Source organism: Nymphalis io, chromosome 9 (genome assembly GCF_905147045.1).
Source record: "Nymphalis io chromosome 9, ilAglIoxx1.1, whole genome shotgun sequence".
Lineage (NCBI taxonomy): Eukaryota > Metazoa > Arthropoda > Insecta > Lepidoptera > Nymphalidae > Nymphalis > Nymphalis io.
Window position 1 is genome coordinate 367,373 of NC_065896.1, and position 23,186 is coordinate 390,558.

Here is a 23,186-nt window from a genome sequence, read left to right on the forward strand (position 1 = left end):
GACATCATTTACAAAAAAAAGGTCAACTTGATATATTCTCTATTTTATCTATGTGCAAATATGCTTAGCTTTATTGTAATTTAGAATAAGGTTGCTGTTAAATCTTACATTATGAGTAATTTATTACGAAGTTCACAATCTATTTGATATACTGTGGGAATAAACTATAAACAATAGATGTCGTTACTCGTTATCAATATAAGTAGCACACATCCTGATTTGTTTATCAAAACTAGAACAAACAAACATAATAAATATATGTTAACTTCCACACCGATACCATTACTTTTGCACTTAATTCGTAGAACAAAACGTCGCTACGTTTTGTGTAACAAAATTTAATAAAAACGGAACTAAAATGTTAAACTGTATTTTTTAAATAATTGTTTTTATCATAATAAATAACAACAATATACAATTATTTGATATATACATGTTAGCATTTATTGATTCGCGTGTTAATTAGTTCGGCTTATTTATTAAGTTATTTCTTCGTTCAGTGTTTATTCAAATCACCCGCCATCGTGCCATGTCTTGTCAAAGTCATTCATTTACAAGACGCGAGTAAACAAACATCTTTGTTATTTCTCTACGAAAATGTGAGTAAGGAATTTTTAATTGTTTAAGCTGAAAAAACATTTTATAATATTTGTAATCAATATAAGTTAATGATAATGGAAAAGAAAATTTGGAAACATCAAGACTTAACCTGCAAACCACTTGATACGTTGGAAGAAGTTCTGTCTTTTCTACAAGAACCGCCAAGTTGGAGTTCTCTTTGCATAGAAATCAAACCCCACAGTGATAGTATAGTACGAAATACGGATATTAATAAGTTTTTTGGCGAAAATTTACTCGAAACCCCGCAAACATTTTGTCATTATGATCCGGAAACGGAAGAAGAAATTGAACGTGTAGATAGAAAAAAAATACCAAAGACATTGGTTTGCCACGATATGGCTAATGGTTATCATGACGATTCGTAAGTTTTGGAATGTTATATAATATGTTTTTTTTTTAATATTGTTGCATTTAAATAATTGCTCTAATTTATTTTTAATATTTTTAGCTCTAATAAAATAATTCTATTTTATTTTTTTATTTTAGTGTAATTGATGGCACGGGTAATTACAGTGCGTATACGTTGTATAATTGGGGCGCCATTGATATTTTCTGTTACTTCAGTCATCATTTCATTACGATACCACCCCTTGGCTGGATTAATGTCGGACACGCACATGGGGTTCAAGTTATTGGTAATTCATTAAATCAATATTTAAAATGATATTTTGCAAGTTGTAATGATACTATTAATGTTTAAATTTTTTCCATATTATGTATTTAATAAAAAATGAAATATCTATTAAAGAAATAAGTTACAAAGTAATTACTTTGAAATAATTTAGATTGATATATATTTGATTAGAAAAAGCTGAGAAAACACTGCTGAGAATCTTAACCGATGATCGTGGGTTCAAACCCTGGCAAGCACCACTGAGTTTTCATGTGCTTAATTTGAGTTTATAATTCATCTCGTGCTTGACGGCGAAGGAAAACATCGTGAGAAAACCTGCATGTGTCTAATTTCATTGAAATTATGCCACATGTGTATTCTACCAACCCGCATTGGAGCAGCGTGGTGGAATAAGCTCCAAACCTTCTCCTCAAAAGGGAGAGGAGGTCTTTGCCTAGCATTGGGACATTAACAGGTTGTTCCTGTTTATTTGATTAGGCTGTATAATGATCGACTTTATGGCTCTTCTTTTATGTTTAGGTACTGTTATAACCGAGTGGGCGGAAGGTGTAGTATTGTGGGATAAAATACTGCAGTCGGAGAATGACTGGCAACACTTTGCAAGTGCTCTCGTGGCTATCGCTAAGACCTTAAGGTTCGATGGATGGCTTCTTAACATTGAGAACAAGGTATACTAAATCATGCTTTCCGAGGCACTTTGCCTCGGAAAGCATGTAAAAAATACTATTGATACTGAAAATGTCTAAATACTATTGATATTGAAAAACTCAAAATCGTTTAGTGGGATGAACCGAAGCTTGAGTCAGGCCTTAGAATCTATAGTTTTAGAAGCTAGCCAATAGACAAACGAGGCAGTCTAAGTAAAACGCGTATTGTTAATAATAATCTTTATTACTTAAATTAATTAATAGGGGGTGCTCACTCATCAGATATTCTGCCGCTAAGCAGCAATGTTAAGTAGGTATTGTTGGGTTCCGGTTTGAAAGGTGTGTGAGCCAGTGTAACTACAGGCTCAAGGGACATAACATCTCAGTTTCCAAGGTTGGTGGCGCATTGGCGATGTAAGGAATGTTTATTATTTCTTACATTGCCAATTTCGATGGGCGGTGGTGACCACTTACCATCAGGTGCCCTGAAAAAAATTTAAACATGCATGTGGTAGGAAAGCCGATGTTAGCCGCTTAGGGTGTACAGGTTCTGGTTACGGCTACTATGATATAATTTTGGAGTACTGAGCTATTTGTATTGAGCCATCGTGTTTTTTATTACAGGATATTTTACTTATTTCACTTTTTCGATTAGATATCGAAGCCGGCCGTACTATTGCAGTTTGTCCGCTACTTGCACGATATTCTGCACCAGGAGCTGGAGAACCCAGTGCTGATCTGGTATGACAGCGTGACAGTTGATGGTCATCTTAATTGGCAAAACGGACTCAATGAAAAAAACAGGTTACTTGATATAATTTTTTTGTAGTAAGTCGTCAGTTAAATAATAAATAAATATATGATGCGTTTAGCAATGTTTCTGTGTCGTTCCATTTCTAGCACGTATATATTCAACATAAGTATCAATTAAGATGAACATGTTTTCCTCTTGAACGATTTCTATCTCGAGTCAACTAAGCAGGAAATATTGTAGTTAGGATTGTGTTCACAAACACAGCTGAGTAACCAACTCTTTGTTGTCTTCTTCTTATAATCCTGTGGGCCAGACACGTTCGGAAAGAGTTCAGCAGCAGAAGAAACGGTTTTATTTTCCGAGGCACGAGAGTGCACGGGCTGCTATTGAGAATTTATTGTCATAATAAAACAATAAGATTTGTATAATATTAGTAATTTATTTGCTGGTAAACTGTCACCTAACTTTAATAATACAACTGATTGAGGCGCTTGATGGACGCCCTCAGCAAAAATGCCCACAGCCAACTCTTACCCTCGGTTTGAGATGGGGTAGCTGTAATCACCTCTGCCAGGACGATTTTTTCGCAATATAAACAATAATTACTATTATTTTCAGGGGCTATTTCGACGTAGTAGATGGAATTTTCACTAACTATTCATGGTCGGAAAAGGAAGTGGAGTCCAGCGTGGTGGCGGCAGGCGAGCGGCTGACCGATTTATTTATTGGTATTGATGTTTGGGGACGAAATTTTTATGGCGGTGGACAATTCAACACACAGGAGGTACGATTATGATTTTTAACATGTACCCTTTATGTGTTATTATTCTATATCTATAAATGCCACATACCGTACTGATTGATGATTTCGTTCGTAGAAAACACCAAAATATATGAAAATGTATTCGACACGTAACCAACAATTGGCAATTGGAAAATGACGTAGACAATCGCTTGTTATTATAATTATAATCTCTTTTATATTGCCTTTCGACTTTTAGACGACCAAATTTGGACGAAATTTCATTTCACTTCGACAATAATTTTTAGAAGGCATCTGATGTTTTGATTGTATAGTTATGTTATTTTTTGTTGTATTTATCAATTTACTTTTATATTTTTTATTTTTAGGCCATACAAGTGGCCTTTACGTATGGTTGTTCGCTTGCGATATTTGCACCGGCTTGGACTCACGAGGCCATGTCCGAAGACGTTGGCGATATTAACACAATAGAAAATGCGGAAGATCTGGACACCTACGAAAGGTTTCTGCTCCGAGACCGAGCGCTTTGGTGCAGCTTGTGGCCGTACCTTAATACCAAGCTGCCCACCGTTTTACCTTTTCAGACCTCCTTTTGCAGGGGACAGGGGAAAAAGAGGCGATTATATGGAGAGGTAAAATTTGTGACTGTCATTAGTAACATAATGCTGTGGTACGCCTAATTGTAAGTTGTTTGTATTGTTTTCAGGTAATTTGTCCAGGGCCTTGGTACAATTTACGCCACATGCAGTATCAGCCGAACTCGTCCTACGGGCCTCATGGTTATCTCTTATCAACTCAGGACAACATCGCTCATCTCTCTCGTATCGGCTTTCTGAAAAACAAAGCCGGTATTCTCAAATACAGACGGTCGCTCGAGGTCAGTAGGGTTGAACTAGTTCCTGGAAAGAGTAAGGAGGTATCGCTATCCCTAAAAGAAGACAGCCTGACCGTTCTGACTCAAGAAGAGACAATCGAAGTGACGAATGAAACTCAAGAAGGTCGCATCAGCGTCAAGCGGAAAATGCAGAACGCGTTACGAAATTTGTTCCGGTCGAAAGCAGCGAGGACGGCGCCCGCGGAAGAGACGAGCGAGCCCGACAAGAGCTCTCTCGCGACGTCGGGGCGATCCATGGTGCAAATGTCGGTGAACTTACGATTAGGGAATAAAACGAGCAAGACGAGGTACGCTTTGGCTTACGTTTCGACGGAGTTGGAGTGCCTGGAGCCGTTCTACGAAGACAGCTTCCTCGGGGGCTCCTGCCTCAAAGTGAACCCCTGTGACACAGTGAACAGAGAACATCGACTGTCCCGGTTATTCTTTTGCGATTTCCATAGTAAGAACAATTTAATCGTATGTGTGGTGACCAAAAATTTAATGGGACATGAGAACCAGTTTTTAAACTTGAAGCTCTATTTAACGGATATGATGAATAAATATAAGAAAGTGGTGTTGGTGGGTCGCAGCGTGCCGCACGAGTCCGAAGCTGCTTCCGCTGCCGAAGTCATGAACCTGTACCCCTTGAGTGACCCAGCGGACTCTGGGTTCAGAGAATTACAGAAGTACGTGGTGCTGAACGAACCGGGTTTTTACATGCCCGTTGCGAACGCATACGGATGGAAAGTTAGGTAATTGCTCAACAGTTTCATGTTTCATAATTACTATACGATTATACTCTTAGGTATTATGAGAGAAGGGGAAATTTAAAAATTAAAGAACTAGGTTTTTATAGACTAACACAAACTTCCTAAAGTTGAATTTGAAAGCCTTTGTTTTATTTTATTCGGAGACGGAAATTGACATGAACATAACATGTCAATTGTATTCAGTGTTTTAGTAATAATAAGTGTAGTAAAAAAATTACAATTTTCATAATTTAATTGTGTTGTCAATCTCTCGAGATCTATAAACTAGCCATCACTAGAAGAACAACGAGGCACATGTGTTGAATACATTAAGAGTTTTAAAAATGTAGAATCTATGAAATGTTGCCACTTGCCAGGTACTACGAGGTCCCGCTGCCCGGGGCCCGCGTGACGTCTATCAACTGCCGGACCGGCCTCGCCGAGGGACCGATACTCTTGGGCTATTTCGGAATTTGCGCAAGGAATCATTCTGAGAATGATTAAGCAAATGATAATTAATCAATTTTCCTAAACGTATAAGGAAAAATATACACTAATAAAATAAATACAATATTAACTTGTTTTTCAATTTTGTACGATTAATTTTGATTTGTGACTGATAGTGCTAAGTGTAGACTCGTCTATATAGTAACAACCTCCCACTCATCAGATATTCTACCGCAAAACAGCAGCACTTGTTATTGTTGTGTTCCGGTTTGAGGGTAAGTGAGCCAGTGTCATTACAGGCACAAGGGATATAACATCTTGTTCCCAAGGTTGGTGGCGCATTGGCAATGTAAGTGGTAGTTAAAATTTCTTACAGTGCCAATGTGTGTGGGTGTCGGTGACCACTTACCATTAGGTGGCCAAGATGCTCGTCCGCCTTCCTGTACTATAAAATAAAAGTAAATAATACTATATTTAATACATACACAACTAAATTCCACGACGTTTTTCTTACTGAATTAAAAAAATATTCTAGATATTTAATAACCCAATAGAAATCTTATCTTTGAAACGGCTAGTAGGTGAAGACGAAAGACGTGAAGTTTAAACAGTAGAGGACATTCCTGAAAATAGAAGAGTGGTAAGAAACGGTTAAAATTAGATTTTCATCCTAACGAAGAAGTCGAATGAGTCTCAGTTATAATCTCGGTGTTGCTCTTTGACGTGAAATGTAGTGAGTCTATAGATATTATCGAAGCCTTTTTGTTGGCCTTGAATTTTTGGTATGAAACATCTCGTCGGACCGACACGTATGCCGTGACGGCATGACGTCACACCCCCTCTGCACCACTTTGTACTGCCTCGTTACATAAGGATAAAAAATATCATTATTTTAGTAACGAACTCTGTTTTTTTTATTTTGCTTTATATTCATTGGTTTTTAATTAAAAATATTTTAATAAATTTATTCATTAATCTATTAAATGAAACGATTACGTGGAGGCGTTTTGTCTCATAGGTAAACTGAAATACTTTTAATCGAAGTGTGTATGAAGGATACGAAAGGATTTAACTCTGTAGAAAGAAAGGGCAGTGTTATGAGCTCGCAACTTAATAACTAGGTATTTAAGTACGCAAATAGCAACTACGTGTGACAGTCAACACAGAGGTTTTTAGGCACAAATAGAAGTCATATGAGGCAAACATTTGCTTTAATAGTCTAAACTAGATGCGCTAACGTCATTTTATTTACACATATAAATAAAATTGAAGTGTCTGTCTGTGATTTCAAAAGCTTCTTTTAAAGATAGGTTGGCTATTTGCGAATTACCAAAACCAAAACAATTATTTATTTTTATTTTCTGTCTGTTTTACAAAATTAGTAATTTACTGAATTGCTTGCTGTGGTCTCCTTTAGTTGATGGAGCACACATATTTTAAAACATTTTTTTTCACGATGTAATGTACTCGTAAGTGTGTATCCTTTGTTGGAGATCCTTAATAAATGAATAAATAAATAAATTAAACATATACTGGCTTAAGGCTTTAAGTTGCAATTATTAACTCGGTTTTTTTTTCCTATTGGTCTTAAGTTAATATTTTTGTTTTGAATAATATAAGTTACGAGCGACTCGCGGCTTCGCTAACTTATGACCTATAAGTCAACATCCATGTATATACGTACTCCTAGGGAGGTGCAAGTAATAAAACTAATCACTGTCATTGTTGATTGTAATGATTGTCATTGTTGATTTGACATCCGAAAGAAAAAGACACGTGATTAGCTAAACAGCTAAGCAGTGTCAAAACTGATTAATAGTTAACATCATACCGAGCTGGAAGAGAATTGTCAGCTGCATCGTGGAGATGCGTCAGCTGCTCACATGAACTTGTAAAAAAATATGAAAAATAAAGTCATAGTACACCGGATGAAACTAAACTATGTAAATGCTTTAATATTTGAAAATACGAAACCAATCGTCAGCTGCCTGGGTAGCAAGCTGGGTGGAAAGACCGTCTGCTGACGAAGTAAATATGTCATCCCAAGTCACTATAAAATATAATATGTCAAACTACAGGAATTCACATTAAGTTCACTGATGTTTATTAAAAAAATAATCATCGATCTGTAAAAAAAACTTATATACATTTTTCTAATCAGAATGACATTTTATGTTTCTACTTTAAAATCAGACCAATTCGGATTCTAAACAATCCTTTATTCTTTACTTATACTTCAGCGCGAGCGAAGCCGCGGGCAACTGCTAGTTATGAATAATTTGGCATATTTTTTTAGTTATTTGTTTGTTCAACATCTGATCATGTGTTATTAATATTTTCAAATACAATACAAATATTCCAACAACCCAAGTCAGATTGATTTTAAGATTCGCTTTGTATTTATTGTACAGAGCGAATCTTCTCGACATACGACGACTACATTTTATCCCGATCCCGATCCCGAGCCGAGATTGCAGATTGGTTAAGACACGTTAACCTAAGCCGAAGATAGGAACATATCCTCACCATTTAGCAGCATGGAAAATATTTAGAGGAAACATACATGTATCATATTTTATGCTGTAATTTATGTTTCTACCAATTTTGCCCCCCATTTCGCAAATTCCAATACTGGTTTCATAAAAGAAGTATGGTGAAATAAGACCTAAACCTTCCTCTCAAGAGGCGAGAAGGTCCTTGCCAAATTTTTATGAAGTTGTCGAATGTCTAATCAACAATGTCAATCAATGATTACAGTGATTAGCTAAACAATCATGTGTCTCTTCTTTCGAATGTCAAATCAACAATGACAATCAATAATTTTTAATCAAAAAAGAAAATGTTTAAATATCGCAGGCAAAGCCACAGGCAGTATTTGAAACACAAAACTATTGAGATAAGATAATTAACAACTAATGGGCGGCTATCAGTTCTATCGATGTGTCCTTAAACTATTGTGGCCTTAGAATAGTTATCTATAATTGTATTCCATCAATCGGTCATACACCTTCGTCTATGACATACTACTTAACTAAATGGGACGGGATCACTTCCCGTGAACTTCTTTATATGCAAGTCCAGTCCAAGTACAGTCCCTTGATTCAAAATGTTGGCGGTCAGCGATTACCAGCCATCTTAGATTTTCTTTGTCTAAATAAACTCCACAGACGTGTTTTTCATTCCTTTGGTTCCTTTTCCTTTGCATATTTGGTATAAAAGCAAAATTTTAACATTTTGTATTCTTTCTTGATATTTTGAATTTTATTTATATAGATGTATGTTCATCTGTTAACTTAATAATATACGAAACATATTTCTTGGTTTTCATCGTGTTTACGAAGACAAGGAGACATTTAATTTCTCAAAAGATTTACATTTAAATCACTTACAGAGATTATAAAACAATAAGTAGAAAAATTAAAACGAATATGCGTCCATGTAATACGAGGAATGTTACCATAACCAAATAATATCAGTACATTGCAAATAAGTATGAATATTTTGTGACGTGAAGTAGGGTAGTCTAGTAAAAAATTTAGTGCGTATACAAAGTAATTATAACTAAGGGAGGTGACACGTTAGATTTATCTGATATTTTTAAATTGGTGTACGATTATTTATTATATTGGTAGGTAATGTATAATATATAATGTGTTTATTAATTTATGATTATGCTTATAAATATATATAAATTAACTAATTTAATATTAAATAATTTTTGTCTTATGTAGAATATATTATTGAATATAATAAGTGTGCGTTAACAGTATTCACTAATACTTATGAATATTATCTTAGTATACCTACATAGTAGAGTAGTAGTTTTATTTTACATAATATATATGTATAAGTAACATAAGTAAGTAATTGTTTTAAATTAGGAGTAGTGTAGGGTTATTAGGTATTATATTATATTAGTTACAATTTTGTTTATTTAGATTAATTTTATATAATATTAAATTGAATTTTAAGAGGAATCCTATAAAATGTGGCTTTTAAGACATTTTTTAAAATTATGAAGAGATTTTATATGTTGATATCCTTCGGCAAATTATTGTAGGTGGGAGCTCCTTGAAACAAAATATTTTTTTTGCCGTAGTTTGTTCTTGATGGGATTGAACATATGTATAGGACATATGTTATTAGAATAGTCATTCGCTTATGATTTTTTTTTTCTAATATGAATGCAGTTGTTATATTTATAGATTCGAGTTAGGTTAATTAGTTTTGTGTCCTTATAAATTTTTATAGTAGGTAGGTTTTTAAGTAGTTGTATTTAAATTGTCTTTATGAGTTTATTTTGTGGTGTTTGTATTTTTTGTATATTGGTTTTGGCTGAAGAACCCAAAACTTCAATTTGTCATCCAAAAGAGCCAATTTAAATTTATTCAACAATAACAACAACATTTCGGAGCAAGCAATTACGCGGAGATAACATAATAACAAAACTCATGTTTGCGAGCGCCTAGCCGTGCTATGTTTACTTTCTATAAATGTGCCCCATTTAATAGGCTTGCATTTAAAAAAAAATACTCGTCTTTTACTAGGCAAGATAATTAGTAATATTCCGTACCTGCACTTAACACTTTGTGGAGTCAAAGAGTCACATACAACTTGCGGGCCGCGGTTTGCCGACCACTGTTCTCGGAAGTTAACTATGGCAACTTGCACGGCTCCGAGCAGATTATTATTATAGTATATTAAAATAATTTGAAAGACTGACGATTTCAGTGTTAATGAACTTATGCTTTCCGTAAAATTACCTTTATTATAAATAATGTATTTATTATGAATTTTATCACGCGTAAGTGTGTAAACGGAAAATGTTTGTAAAATACCCTTCAACGTGTCACATAAGTATTTTCCATTTGCATTGTCGTCGAGTTCAACAACCTGCGATATGTGGAAAACTATATAATAATAACATTCGCTGCAGATTTTCCTATAAATGTTCTTCAACTAATCAGATATCGACATAACCACATTAGATAAACACGGTTGAGATATTTTATTGAATCTGTGATAAAACGTTACGTAGTATTTTGTCACAGTTTTATACAGCGAGTGAAAAGTAAGTCACTATCTTTATCCTTTTATCTTTTTTAAGCGCCATTTTTGTGTTGAAAAAAGTATTTATAACACCGTTCAAGTTTTTTCATATTAATTAATTTAAAAATAAAATAGGCAATTTATGTTTTACGGTACGTTTATGGTAATAGTATAAGTGTTTTAATTAATAAGAGCAGGGGGAACTTCTTAATTTAACATAATAGTTTCGTAAAGTGATACAGTGATACTTCATGAATCTAATAATACCTAATGTGTACAGAAATGTTAATTTTTCGCCGAGAGGGTTCCCACTCACAAATATATATTTCCATGTCGAAGTAGTGACAATTATTTTATGTTGCATATAAAAATATTTAACGGAGGATAGTTGTTGTTCTATAAAAAAAAACTAACAAATATTTGCATTTGTATTGTATTTTTATCTTTGAAATTTTCGTGTATTTTTATCATTTTTAGATAGTTCTTTGTTTTAATATTTTATTACACTTTTATATAAATGAATGCCAGTCCTAGATGCTTATTTAGATTTAATTATATTGTAGAAATATTTTTTTGTCAATACAAATATTTTATAATCATGAAGGTAACCGATGAATTCATTTACCTGCGAATAATAAATTGTGCAGTCGCTTTAGACGAAATTTTGTGAAATACTACACGTAGTGTCGCGCCTGGAAACAGTTAAATATCGATCTATACAACGTGTAAAAAAACTACCTGTCCGACCCGAAGTGCCCTAATTCCCCATCATCGAGCAAATTTTTTGAAATGCATGCATGCATGTATTATATTGGCCTATTGTCTGCTGACTAAAATATAAAGCCATACAAATCAGCCAGCTCACACTCTTAAGCGATCGGAGCCACTTGGACATTAACGCGTGTTTTATTTATTTTCTTTATTTATTTATTAACTTTGTCAGGAAACGCACAGTAATTTTATACTTATAAGTAATAAACATTTTTGTCATAATACAATAAAGTTCCCTCGACTTACTAAAACATGCCTAAAATGCCAATGTCTATGGGCGTTGGTGATCACGTACTATCAGGTGGCAGGTATGCCCATATGCTCGTCCGCCTTACTATTATATAATAAAATATATTATATTAAAAAGAAAGAAATAATAAATTAAAACAAAAACACTCAGTAAGTGTGAGTGTAAGTCTTATCCTTAGAGTAGCTTTCTTATCATTTGCACAAATTTCGCTTTGTTAAGCCGACACACCGGTTCATGCCGAAAGGCCTTGTCGGCTTCTTCAAAGACGCGGCAGGGCTCGCGTAACGTAGGCACGTGACACCTGAAGTCACTCAGTTTAATGCGTAAATTGCTTTAGAGTGGTCATTTCGTATCTGTGCTTGTGTTCCGCGATATGTGGTATTCTAATCAAGAGTATTTCAATATGTTAACGTGTCTGGGTAGAAATGACTATTACTACAACGTGTCTGTGACAACTATGTGCAGCGGTGCCAGACCTGTATAGCTGTTGGTGGTAAACACAAGGAACTACGTCTTTGCCACATCTTCGGGCGTCCTCTTTTCATAGCTGCATAAAATTCAGTCTCTTACCGCTGTAACTAAACGTTAAGAACAGCTAATCAAGTCTGCGTCTCCTCGATACCCGATGGGTAAGTAACTAGCGAGCGCTGTCGCCCACGCCTGTGTTACCATGTGATTTTCGTTATTAATTTAATTTTTTTTTACTTAGTATTTTAAAAATGATTACATGAATAGAACCGATTCACGAAACCTAATAACCACTTCACGGGTCGGACAGGATTTTTCTTACACTCGTATAACGTTCAGACAAGAAGACTTCCTCGACCTCGAGCTCTCCTTGATAATGTTCAGTTTATTATATATTTAATATCATAACAGTTTTATCGGATTAGTAACCTTGCCGTGTTGTATATATTTAACGGAGAATTGGTAAGGATACTTAATTATTAATTTAAATAGTTTATAATTTCTTGTAGATTATGAGGGAAGTAGGATGTGACGGCGGCGGCGCGTCTGGTGCCACATTCGCCGCAGCATTGCAGTTTCTCGCCGCATCCACGTGCCTTTTACAGGAGCCTTGGCCTCCGCAGGCTGACGTTCAAAGTAAGTAGACACATATCGCATAATAATATTAAGTGTTCCCTATGTTCAGTCATACATTTCATTATTTGCGTTTCGAACTTACGTTTACAGGACCCTCTTAAAAATTCACAAACTAATATATGTGGATGTACATAAATCAAAACCGTTTTGGCAATTTTTCGTGTCATCGTCATCATATCAGCCGGAAATAGTCCACTGCTGGATAAAGGCTTCTCCGAAGAATTTACAATAGTTGTTTAATTCCAATTATTCATTTAGATGTTAATAAAAATCTTTAAAATTTAAAATAGATGAAAATAAACATTATTAACATCAAGTGAGCTAACCATAAAAGCCCTTCCTATATCTTTAAATTGCTATAACTGATATGTTCGTGGATTACATATTGTTAGATGGGACCCATTTTGATTTCATCGTGGTGGGTGGCGGCACTGCCGGGGCCACCTTGGCGGCCAGGTTGTCTGCGTTGTCGGTCAATGTCCTGCTGCTGGAGGCTGGAGGCGATCCACCCCAAGATAGTATCGTAAGTTTATTATCAGTATATATTATTATTATATATAAAAGAATCACTAACTGACCTATTGGCGTACTTCCCAAGCCCAAGGGTTGATTATTAATAAAACGGTTGAACTATAATAATAAAATTTATTATTTATTTGCAAAGAATATGTATAAATAGTGGAATTATTTTAGTATCTGAATATTATTCTCACGATGTGTCAGTGGATTATCGATATGGTTATTTATCTATCTTATAATAATTTCCTAACTTTTAAGATTCCTGGCTTCAAGGACATTATGAAAAGAAGTAATTACGATTGGAATTTCACCTCAACAAATGACAATTATTCAAGCCAAGCTCTTCAAAATGGCAGTCAGAGACAACCGCGTGGTAAGATGCTGGGAGGCAGTGGATCCATCAACGACATGATTTACTCTCGTGGCTTCCCGGCTGATTATGATGAATGGGCCTCCATAGTCGGAGAGAATTGGAGTTGGAATAATGTTCTAACATACTTCAAAAAAACAGAAAATTTGACTGACGAAAGAATCACTATCAATCGAGACCTGGCTAGTTTTCATGGTTTTGATGGAGAAATTGAAGTTACTGGTTCGACTGACTCTACTTTTACTACCGATAAATTTCTTGAGGCATTTAAGGAACTGAATTTTAGTATTGTTAAAGATATGACAAATCCATCCACGATAGGCGCAGGAAGATTCTCTCATACTATAAAAGATGGTAAAAGACACAGTTCTCTTACTGCTCTTCTCAACAAAGCATCGGAAAAAAAAAACTTGTTCGTTTTAAAAAACGCGCTTGTTGCTAAGATATTAGTTCACAACGAAACGGCGTATGGTGTCAAAGTATTATTAGAAGACGACGAATTTATTTTCTATGCCGATAAGGAAATTATTATATCCGCAGGAACGTTTAATACTGCAAAATTATTGCTCCTCTCAGGAATTGGACCTAAAGAGCATTTAGAAGAAATGGGTATAAGCGTCATCAAAGATTTGCCTGTTGGAGAAAATCTTCACGATCACGTCATGGTACTGACGTATTTAGCAGCGCAAAATGGGACGTGCGACTTAGATAAAAAGAACGTTCATATGGAGACCATTAAGTATCTTTATGATCGAAGCGGATCTCTTGTTAGAACTTCTGATTTGGGAGCGTACATATCTTACAATAAATCTCTGAATGTACCAGATTTCGCTATTTATCCTACATGTATGACCGCTAATAGTGCTTTTTATAACCCATGTCTAGAAATTTTAGGTTTCAATGAAGGCATTTGTGAAAAAATCGATTCCCTAAACAGAGATTTTGAAATCCTTTCATTAGCCGTTGTAAATCTTAAGCCGAAGTCCAGAGGTCGAGTGCGCTTGCAGTCCCTCGATCCTCTCGATCCTCCGCTCATTTATTCAGGAACTTTTAATAATAGTAGCGATTTAGATTATTATCCCGATGCCATACAAACAGCTTGGTCAATAGCCAACACCTCCCATTTCAACTCGAAAAATGCTTCTGTTGTCGTATTTGACATAGAACAATGTAATGATTTGTTTGAAAGAAAACGTTTGGAATGCCTCGCGAGGGCTACAGCGATGTCTGCTTGGCACGCTGTTGGCACGGCCGCTATGGGAACAGTTGTGGATTCAGAATTAAAAGTTAAAGGAATTGTTGGACTGAGGGTAGCTGATGCCAGTGTAATGCCAACAGTAGTTCGAGGTAACACGAATTCTCCCGTCGTAATGATAGCTGAGAAAGCGGCGGACTACATTAAAGAATATTATAAGATTATCGATTCCTAAAATTGTAATTAAATGAATACATCTGACAATTTGTTTAAGTATAAAATAAATGACGTTCGTGATTAGGTGTATGTGATGTAAGCTTAATAAACTTTATTAGTAGTTTTAATGTACGTGTGTGCAGTACCTACCATCGTAACACTTGTATTTTTTGGGCGATGGTCATTGATATATAAAACACTCGAAACTGTCACTAAACACTCGGCAATTCTATATAAGTATTTATAATTATACAATAAACAATTTTTGTAAATTCAATCTTACGCGGATTGCTTAAAATTGTTTTCACAAAGTAGTAAACAAAAAGAAATAAAATTTTACAACTGAAATTAGTCTGTTACAAGACTGGAGGCGAATATTATTTATACTGTTTAATTTTATACGACGTTTAATTATTTTTATAAGAGTTTGTTAAATTGTGTTCTAAACGCGTATTTATACTTTTATCTCAGCGTAAATATGTTTAAATCAATGAAACAAATATTTACTGGGAAAATTATTTATTTAATTTTTTGGTTCAAAAAGTATTAGTAGAACATTTTATCGAAACTAAGTAGGTACCTATTTAGATTAAGGTGATTGGGTAGCGAGCTACCAGCCCGGGAAACTTTTTTTCAAGTTTCAGGGTGTATCTACTACGGATCACTCTTAAAACTTTAAAAATATATTTATTTTTAAACTGACATGACAACAGCAGGAAAAACATTAATTTACTTGGAATAAATTTAGTTAATTGTAGTTTTTTTTTAATTCGATTTTACGTTTTCTGTTGTTTTCTCTACGATATAATGTAAACGAACATCTATAAACTTTTCTAAAAGCTTTTAAACGACTAATTTTTAGAATTTCTAAATTAAAAACTATATTTTAATATATAATGTAAAAATATTTGTCAAAAATTTTAACACAAAAAAGTTCAAAATTATTAATTAAAAAATTAAACATAATAAAAAAAAAATCGACTCCATTGACTAAGAACAGGGCCATTTGTATTATACGAGTAAAATAAAAGAAGGCTGTTATGCATAGTTCTTACACTTAAAATGCGGTCCTTGAGATTTGGCGTATTACTAAATCAAAATCAAATATTGCATTGTATATTAAGTCGTAAGAAAAAACAAATATAAATCAATAAACACTTTTATTTACCGATAATACGATATCCCATTCTTTTTTTAACGTTCTTGACGTAATATTTTTCCAATTTCTCAACGAACACTTCGGCATTATTAATGAGCGTGCACTGACGCGGGCGAAGCGAGACTATTTGAAATGAGCGCACAATTTCATTTTGTTTCGACATTTTTAAGAATTAAAACAATTATGATAATAAACGTTTGAATGTAATAAATGGTGTTTTTTTTTCAAACAATATTAACCACGCCCTTGCAACGCCCACGCACCATCTATCTTGGGAACTAATAGTTAAGTTGGCTCACTCACGATTAAGACAAGTCCAGTCGGGATTTATGTATATACATACATATACAGTACCTATTTTAAAAAAAAAAAACGCAGTGATGCCGCACGTTTAGAAAAGGCTCAATACTAAAAGAAGAAGTAACCGCGGTGTATGACCTCTACATGACTAGAGGTTTAATGGATCATAATATCAGTCACTTGGGTTAAGTTTAACCTTCATAAGTAGAAGTTATTATTTTATAAAAAAACCTGAGCATTCTAAATCATGTCATAAAAATAGCATAAATAATGCATACACTCATATCACTAAGATACTACCTTGGCTAGATTGAACTAACCGACAGAGACTTTGAAAGAAGAATTAACCATTTAATATTGTAAGTCAGCAATACTCAACCTTATACAAGGGGCCACAAACACGCGTTAGTTATAGTGTCGCGGGCCGCAAACAAAAATATCTAAGTAATGATTTCTTAGGTTACAGGATTGTCACAAGTTGAACATTTTTTTTACATTTCATGCCATTTCAAACACTGCAGTGTCCGTGGCCAAAGGCAGTTGTTTAATTCGAATTATTTTGATATTAATAAAAACCTTTGAAATTTAAAATAGTTGAAAATGAAGTAACATCAAGTGGGCCAACCACAAAAGCCCGGCGGGCCGGCTGGGCGGGCTGTTCCAAGTCAATAATTAAACGTTATCTAACAATAACAATTGCCACATTTTAGCAATATTGGATATAACCTTTAATATCGCAAAACAATCATCAGTTTATTAGTTAGTCTGACATACATAATGAATAAAATAAGGTATCTTTTGGTTTGGTTAAAGGGATACTTCTAGTCTAAAGTAGGATTCGACCTATTCTATAACGCAGCTCAATGTGTTGGTCAAGCACGAGATAAATTCTACGATTTAAGTATCTACCAACTCTCAGTGGAGCAGTGTAATGGAATAAGACCCAAACCTTAAGAGGAGAGAAGGCTTTTGTCCAGCTGTAGGACTTACGGGGTTTTACTTTACTTGTTTATAATTAGTAGTCCGGTAAAGATGGACATGAGCGTTACATTTGATTTAATATTATGACGATTTAAAGGTTGTAAGAGTGTACTTGAATAAAGGATTTATTTAAAATTATTTATAGAGTACTATAAAAATGAAATTGCTTTTGTAAATATTATTTGCAATATTATCGTATCAAGATATAACCTCCGATAACGTTATAAACATACGGTGTCAAATCATTTCTAGTAAATTTTAATTTAAATTTATCTTTAAATTGCTATAAAAAAAGTGTGCATCCTTGGTTCACAGGGTCCGGGCCAGCTCAAACAAAATTCTAATCATGGTAGCTAACAGACTAGACTGTATATTTACCGCTGTTGTAAAGTTTCGGCTGGACCAGTAAATTATATAAGTAGTAGATAGTAGTGTTTATTTATTTTTTTGTAATTTTGTATATGAGTCTTGTTACTTAAATAAATAAAAATTATTATTATTATTATTTCTATTTAACTTTTAAAGTTTCTCTTCTTTCGAAGGGTTTAAACCTAAAACGCGGGCTGCAGCCAAGCGTTAAGGAGTGTTGCTTAAATTAAAAACGTTGATGATAAAGTGGATGATGATATAAACTTTCGGGTGATACGGCAGGTGTTAAGGATTACGGCTTTTTGAATTATATGGAGGACATATGTTGGCATTTGTAAGGTGTTCAGACTTTGTGTCAAGGATTTTGGCACGATACCTGTGGATGATAGTACTATTGGGACTATGTGTACTGTTTGTGCTTTCCATTGCGTTTTAATTTCTATGGCGAGATCTTGATATTTATTTAACTTTTCAGATATTGTGGTTTGTATGTTATATGAATTAGGAACGGCTATATCGATAAGATAAACGATTCTATTGATTTTATCATGGACGGTAATATCTGGTTTATTATAACAGATAGTTTTGTCAGTTATTATTGTTCTATCCCAGTAGATTTTGTGGTTTCTGTTGTCTAATACACTTTCCGGTTTATATTTGTAATATGGATTAATTTCTGTTATAAGTTTATATTTGTATGCGAGATGTTGGTGTATGATTGCAGCCACTTGATCATGGCGATGCTTATAATCGGTCTGTGCGAGAGATTTGCAAGCCCCCGTTATATGTTGAATAGTTTCAGAGGCTGCGTTACAGTGTCTACATAAGTCAGTAGGTTGATTATGATCCTTCATTATGTACTTTCTATAGTTACGAGTTGCTATTATTTGGTCTTGAATGGCGAGCATAAAACCTTCGTTATTTGGTCTTGAATGGCGAGCATAAAACCTTCGTTATTATTATTATTATTATAACTGACATGTTCGTGATTCAAATAACATATCGTCAGATGGGATCCATTTTGACTTCATCGTGGTGGGTGGCGGCACTACCGGGGCCACCTTGGTCATCTGCTGCTGGAGGCTGGAGGCGATCAACCCCAAGGATACTACCTTGTATATATATTGTTTTATTATCTGTATATATATGTAAGAATAACTGACTGACATATCGACGTATGGCCGAAGCTATTGGGTTGATTAAAAATAAAACTGTTGAACTATAATAATATAATTTATTACTTATTTACAAAGAATATGTATGTGAATATATTATTTCCTCGATGTGCCAGTGTATTATCGATATGGTTATTTATCTATTTTATAATAATTTCCTAACTTTTAAGATTCCTTGCTTCGAAGAAAAGATGTTATTACGACTGGAATTTTACAACAACAAATGACCATTATTCAAGCCAAGTTCTTCAAGATGGCAGTCAGAGACACCGCGTGGTAAGATGCTGAGAGGCAGTGGATCTATCAACGACATGATTTACTCTCGTGGCTTCCCAGCTGATTATGATGAATGGGCCTACATAGTCGGAGAGTATAATGGAGGAGAGTTGGGATAATGTTCTGACGTACTTCAAAAAAACCTTTTTTAATAAAAAAAGTCCGTGAAGCCGCAGATATAAAAAAAGGCTTAATACTAGAAGAATATTACTTATTCTGGAATCTACAAAACCGTTTTCTTTACTTTTATCATTTCATCAAACAGAATCCCTAGAGTTGTGTTGTTACATTCAAACAATAGACGGAAGATCATCGTTAGGCAACAGAAGAGCCGTCACTTTCACTACGTAGCTATGCAAAGCACTGGACACAGAGCGTGGTGTCAGTTTCACCCCTAGTAAGGAGTCGTATGTAACCAGACGTAACTCGCGACCGCGAAGTGGTCGGTTACATGATACGTGCGGTGTATAATATATACGGACTATTTATCATTGGGCTTGTTTGATGAGGAAATAAAACTGATTAATTTTCTATGTAAATAAATCTGTACAATAGATAAATATGGAACAAGCTTCATGAATTTTCGTTGTTCATTTTCTATTTATTGTTTTTTTTTTTTTTTTTTTTTTTCAGCCTTTGCCGTCCACTGCTGGACGAAAGCCTCCCCCATAGAACGCCAACCATCCCGATCTTGGACAGTCCGCATCCATCCCGAACCTGTCACCTTTTTTAAATCGTCGGCCCATCTTGTCACAGGGCGTCCTACACTACGTTTGCCTAAGCGTGGTCTCCACTCCAACACGTGTCGGCTCCATCGGCCATCAATGCGCCTGGAGACATGACCAGCCCACTTCCACTTCAGCGAGCTAATTCTAAGCGCGATGTCGGTGACTTTAGTTCTCTGGCAAATGTCCTCATTTCGGATTCTATCTGCCAGACAAACCCCAAGCATCGCGCGTTCCATTGCTCGCTGAGCGACCCTAAATTGGTGGACCAGTCCTACGGTAAGTGTCCACGTTTCGGCACCGTAAGTCATTACAGGTAGGACGCACTGATTGAAGACCCTGGTCTTAAGCGACTGTGGGATCGACGATTCAAAAATATGACGTAACCTCCCGAATGCCAGCCCAAACGTATTCTTCTTTTAGCCTCCTTCTCAAAGTTGTGCCGGCCAAGTTGTATAGTTTGGCCCAGGTAGATATATTCCTGCACAACTTCAAGTGGAGAGCCATTTACGACCACTGGTCTCGGGGATACATGACGGTTTGCCATAATTTTGGTCTTTTCAATGTTCATCCCGAGACCTACTTGTATTGAAGAATCGCTCAGGCTGTTTAGCATCTCTTCCAAATCCTGCAGAGTCTCCGCCATGATGACAATGTCGTCGGCAAATCGCAGATGTGTAATGTGTTGGCCATTTATATTAATGCCGCGTCCGTTTCAATCGAGCGTCTTGAAGACGTCCTCCAATGCATTGGTAAAGAGTTTCGGTGATATTACATCACCCTGTCTTACCCCGCGATGCAATTGGATTGGTCTTGTGCTCTGATCTTGTACTTGGACGGTCATGGTTGCGGCTTCGTACAAACACTTCACCACCTGGACATACCGACAGTCAATTAGGCATCTCTGCATGGATTCCAGAACAGCCCAGGTCTCGATGGTATCGAAGGCGTTTTCGTAGTCCACAAACGCTAGGCATAGAGGCTGATTATATTCCTCGGTCTTCTGTATTATTTGCCTTAGTGTGTGTATGTGGTCTACGGTACTGAAGCCTTTTCGAAACCCAGCCTGTTCCACGGGTTGGAAGTCATCGAATTTTCGGGCAAGACGATTCGTGATTACCCTCGAAAACAATTTGTAAACATGGCTTAAAAGTGAAATGGGGCGGTAGTTTTTCAGAAGAGCTTTATCGCCCTTCTTGAAAAACAGCACCACCACACTTCTGCTCCATGTCTTCGGTGTTATACCATTGTGGAGGACGGAATTAAAGATGTTAGCCAGCTCTCTCAGAACTGGTGTGCCTCCTGCTTTGAGAAGCTCTGAGGTAATTCCGTCATCTCCTGGAGCCTTGTTGTTTCCAAGTTGCCCGAGAGCAATCCTAATCTCGCCCAAATCGATGTCGGGAAGATCGTCTGATAGATGGCGTGTTAGTCTGGCTCGTGGGTCATCCGCACTGTGGGACTCAGGTGGAGGTACTCGTGATGAGTATAAATCGCCATAGTACTTTTCGACTTCAGCTAGAATCTCTGGTTTTGAGGTGACGGTTGTGCCTTGTATGGTTCTGAGTTTTGTCAGTCTATTTATTGTATTAAAATGTTATTGAAAACAATACACTTTACTATGCAAAGTTATCTTTATTCAATAATTGCACGTTACACTCACTTCTTCATTGTCAAAAATCTACCACCGGTTCGGGAATACCTGAGAAGGACCGGCGAAAGAAACGCAGTACGATTATATATATGTTTTTATCAACAATTTTTGTTTACACAATAAATAATCAATTGTTATGAAATAGCCTGGAGGTTCATTCTTTTTCGGAAATTGTTACTTTAATAATATCACTTAGCAAATCCTTAAAAAAATTTTTAACTTAATTTTTTTTTTGAACGTTTTCTGGGATCTTGTTGTAATAACGTTCCACAAAATTTACGTGTGGTAGTCGAGTAACGGAGGTAACACGTTTATAATAATTGTTCACTGTATTAATAGTGTGCACATGAAAATTGAAGCGACAGTCAATATTTTTATTTCATCTTCATTTTCTTAAATCTACATTTTACTGAAGTGTTAGGAGTCAGTAATTACAAATATTCTAATAAAGGGTCTCTTCTAACGTTCGAGGTAATAAGAAGATAATAAATTAAAAATATATAAGTAATCAGTTAAAAACTCGAGTTCGAGGCGAACATGCATAGAAAACTAAATAAATATTACCTAATGAATAAGCATGCTATATCAGAAAAATAAAAGAACTACAAATAGCATATCCATATATAAATAGAGATACATAATCTCGTCTTAAAAATAAAAAACAATCGTCCAGTTTGTTATGTCCGGTAACAATGTATTCTGTATGTATCTGTATTATAATCCGTACAAAAAGTGTATGACTGTAATTAAAATTTACTCACGCGAAATAATTTGATGATTTTTATTTAATTGATACTTTGGCTTACGAAAACATAGTTTTTTAACCGATGATCGTGGTGGGTTCAAACCCGGGCAAGCACCACTGAATTTTCATGTGCTTAAAATTAAGCACGTGAAAAGTGTTTACAATTCATGTGCTTAACGTTGAAGGAAAGCATCGTGATGAAACCTGCATGTGCCTAATTTCACTGAAATTGTGCTACATGTGTAATCAACCAACCCGCATTGGAGTAGCGTGGAGGAATAAGCTATATACCTTCTCCTCAAAAAGGGAGAGGAGGCCTTATCCCAGCAGTGGGACATTCACAACCTGTTACTAAAAGGTAATATTTAGATCTATCATAAGTATAAGCATTTAATTTTAATTATTCAATGTAATTTAATTAAATAATTTATTTTAATTAATTAATTTATTTTAATTAATTATTAACATTTAATTCTACGACCTTTCCACTTCTGAACTTCCTACTTCTAGTAACATAAACTAACGTTCGAAACTAGTTAACAGTCAAGCTTAACTTGAAGAAACAATTTTTTTTGTATTTATTTGGCAGGTGCTCCTTTGGAACGTTCCCCTCGCCTCGAGTTACCATTTCCGGTTCCCGACCGTTGTTACCGGAAATAGATGTCTATCACATGTTTGATCCAGAGAATCGTAGCTTTGAATTAGTATACTTGATGTAAGTTACGTAAAGGTACAGGAAACAGCAATATTTACTTAAGATTACTACTTTATAATACTTGTATATATTACCCTGCCCGTACCGACTTCGTACGGGTGAAATAAGAATGAAATTTATTTAAAAA

At 35.3% G+C, this 23,186-nt stretch overlaps 2 protein-coding genes across 4 annotated transcripts; both read left to right on the forward strand.

Annotated features, from left to right (window-relative positions):
* The first annotated feature begins 399 nt into the window (after positions 1-399).
* LOC126770921 (uncharacterized) lies at positions 400-5,619 on the forward strand. Its single transcript, XM_050490533.1, has 8 exons — positions 400-982; positions 1,108-1,256; positions 1,775-1,923; positions 2,558-2,706; positions 3,275-3,440; positions 3,788-4,051; positions 4,126-5,045; positions 5,420-5,619. The coding sequence occupies exons 1-8, from the start codon at positions 669-671 to the stop codon at positions 5,544-5,546; spliced, it is 2,238 nt and encodes a 745-aa protein (XP_050346490.1). The 5' UTR covers positions 400-668; the 3' UTR covers positions 5,547-5,619.
* A 3,442-nt stretch (positions 5,620-9,061) lies between these two features.
* On the forward strand, positions 9,062-15,809 carry LOC126770732 (ecdysone oxidase-like). Of its 3 annotated transcripts, none has more exons than XM_050490256.1 (4): positions 9,062-9,117; positions 12,537-12,663; positions 13,056-13,186; positions 13,441-15,809. In XM_050490256.1, exons 2-4 carry the CDS (start codon positions 12,540-12,542, stop codon positions 14,980-14,982), a joined length of 1,797 nt encoding a protein of 598 aa, XP_050346213.1. In that variant the 5' UTR covers positions 9,062-9,117; positions 12,537-12,539; the 3' UTR covers positions 14,983-15,809. The 3 variants fall into 3 exon arrangements, with proteins under 3 accessions (XP_050346213.1, XP_050346212.1, XP_050346214.1); XM_050490255.1 differs by lacking the exon at positions 9,062-9,117 and adding an exon at positions 10,362-10,560; XM_050490257.1 differs by lacking the exon at positions 9,062-9,117 and adding an exon at positions 12,013-12,188.
* The last annotated feature ends 7,377 nt before the right edge of the window (positions 15,810-23,186 follow it).

Bases quoted from the DNA above. Each gene is read 5' to 3' on its own strand.
- LOC126770921 (XM_050490533.1), top strand. From the start codon at position 669: ATGATAATGGAAAAGAAAATTTGGAAACATCAAGACTTAACCTGCAAA. The intron at 1,924-2,557 runs GTATACTAAATC...TTTTTCGATTAG, and splicing joins TTCTTAACATTGAGAACAAG to ATATCGAAGCCGGCCGTACT. The intron at 5,046-5,419 runs GTAATTGCTCAA...GCCACTTGCCAG, and splicing joins GCATACGGATGGAAAGTTAG to GTACTACGAGGTCCCGCTGC.
- LOC126770732 (XM_050490256.1), top strand. From the start codon at position 12,540: ATGAGGGAAGTAGGATGTGACGGCGGCGGCGCGTCTGGTGCCACATTC. The intron at 12,664-13,055 runs GTAAGTAGACAC...ACATATTGTTAG, and splicing joins TCCGCAGGCTGACGTTCAAA to ATGGGACCCATTTTGATTTC. The intron at 13,187-13,440 runs GTAAGTTTATTA...CTAACTTTTAAG, and splicing joins ATCCACCCCAAGATAGTATC to ATTCCTGGCTTCAAGGACAT.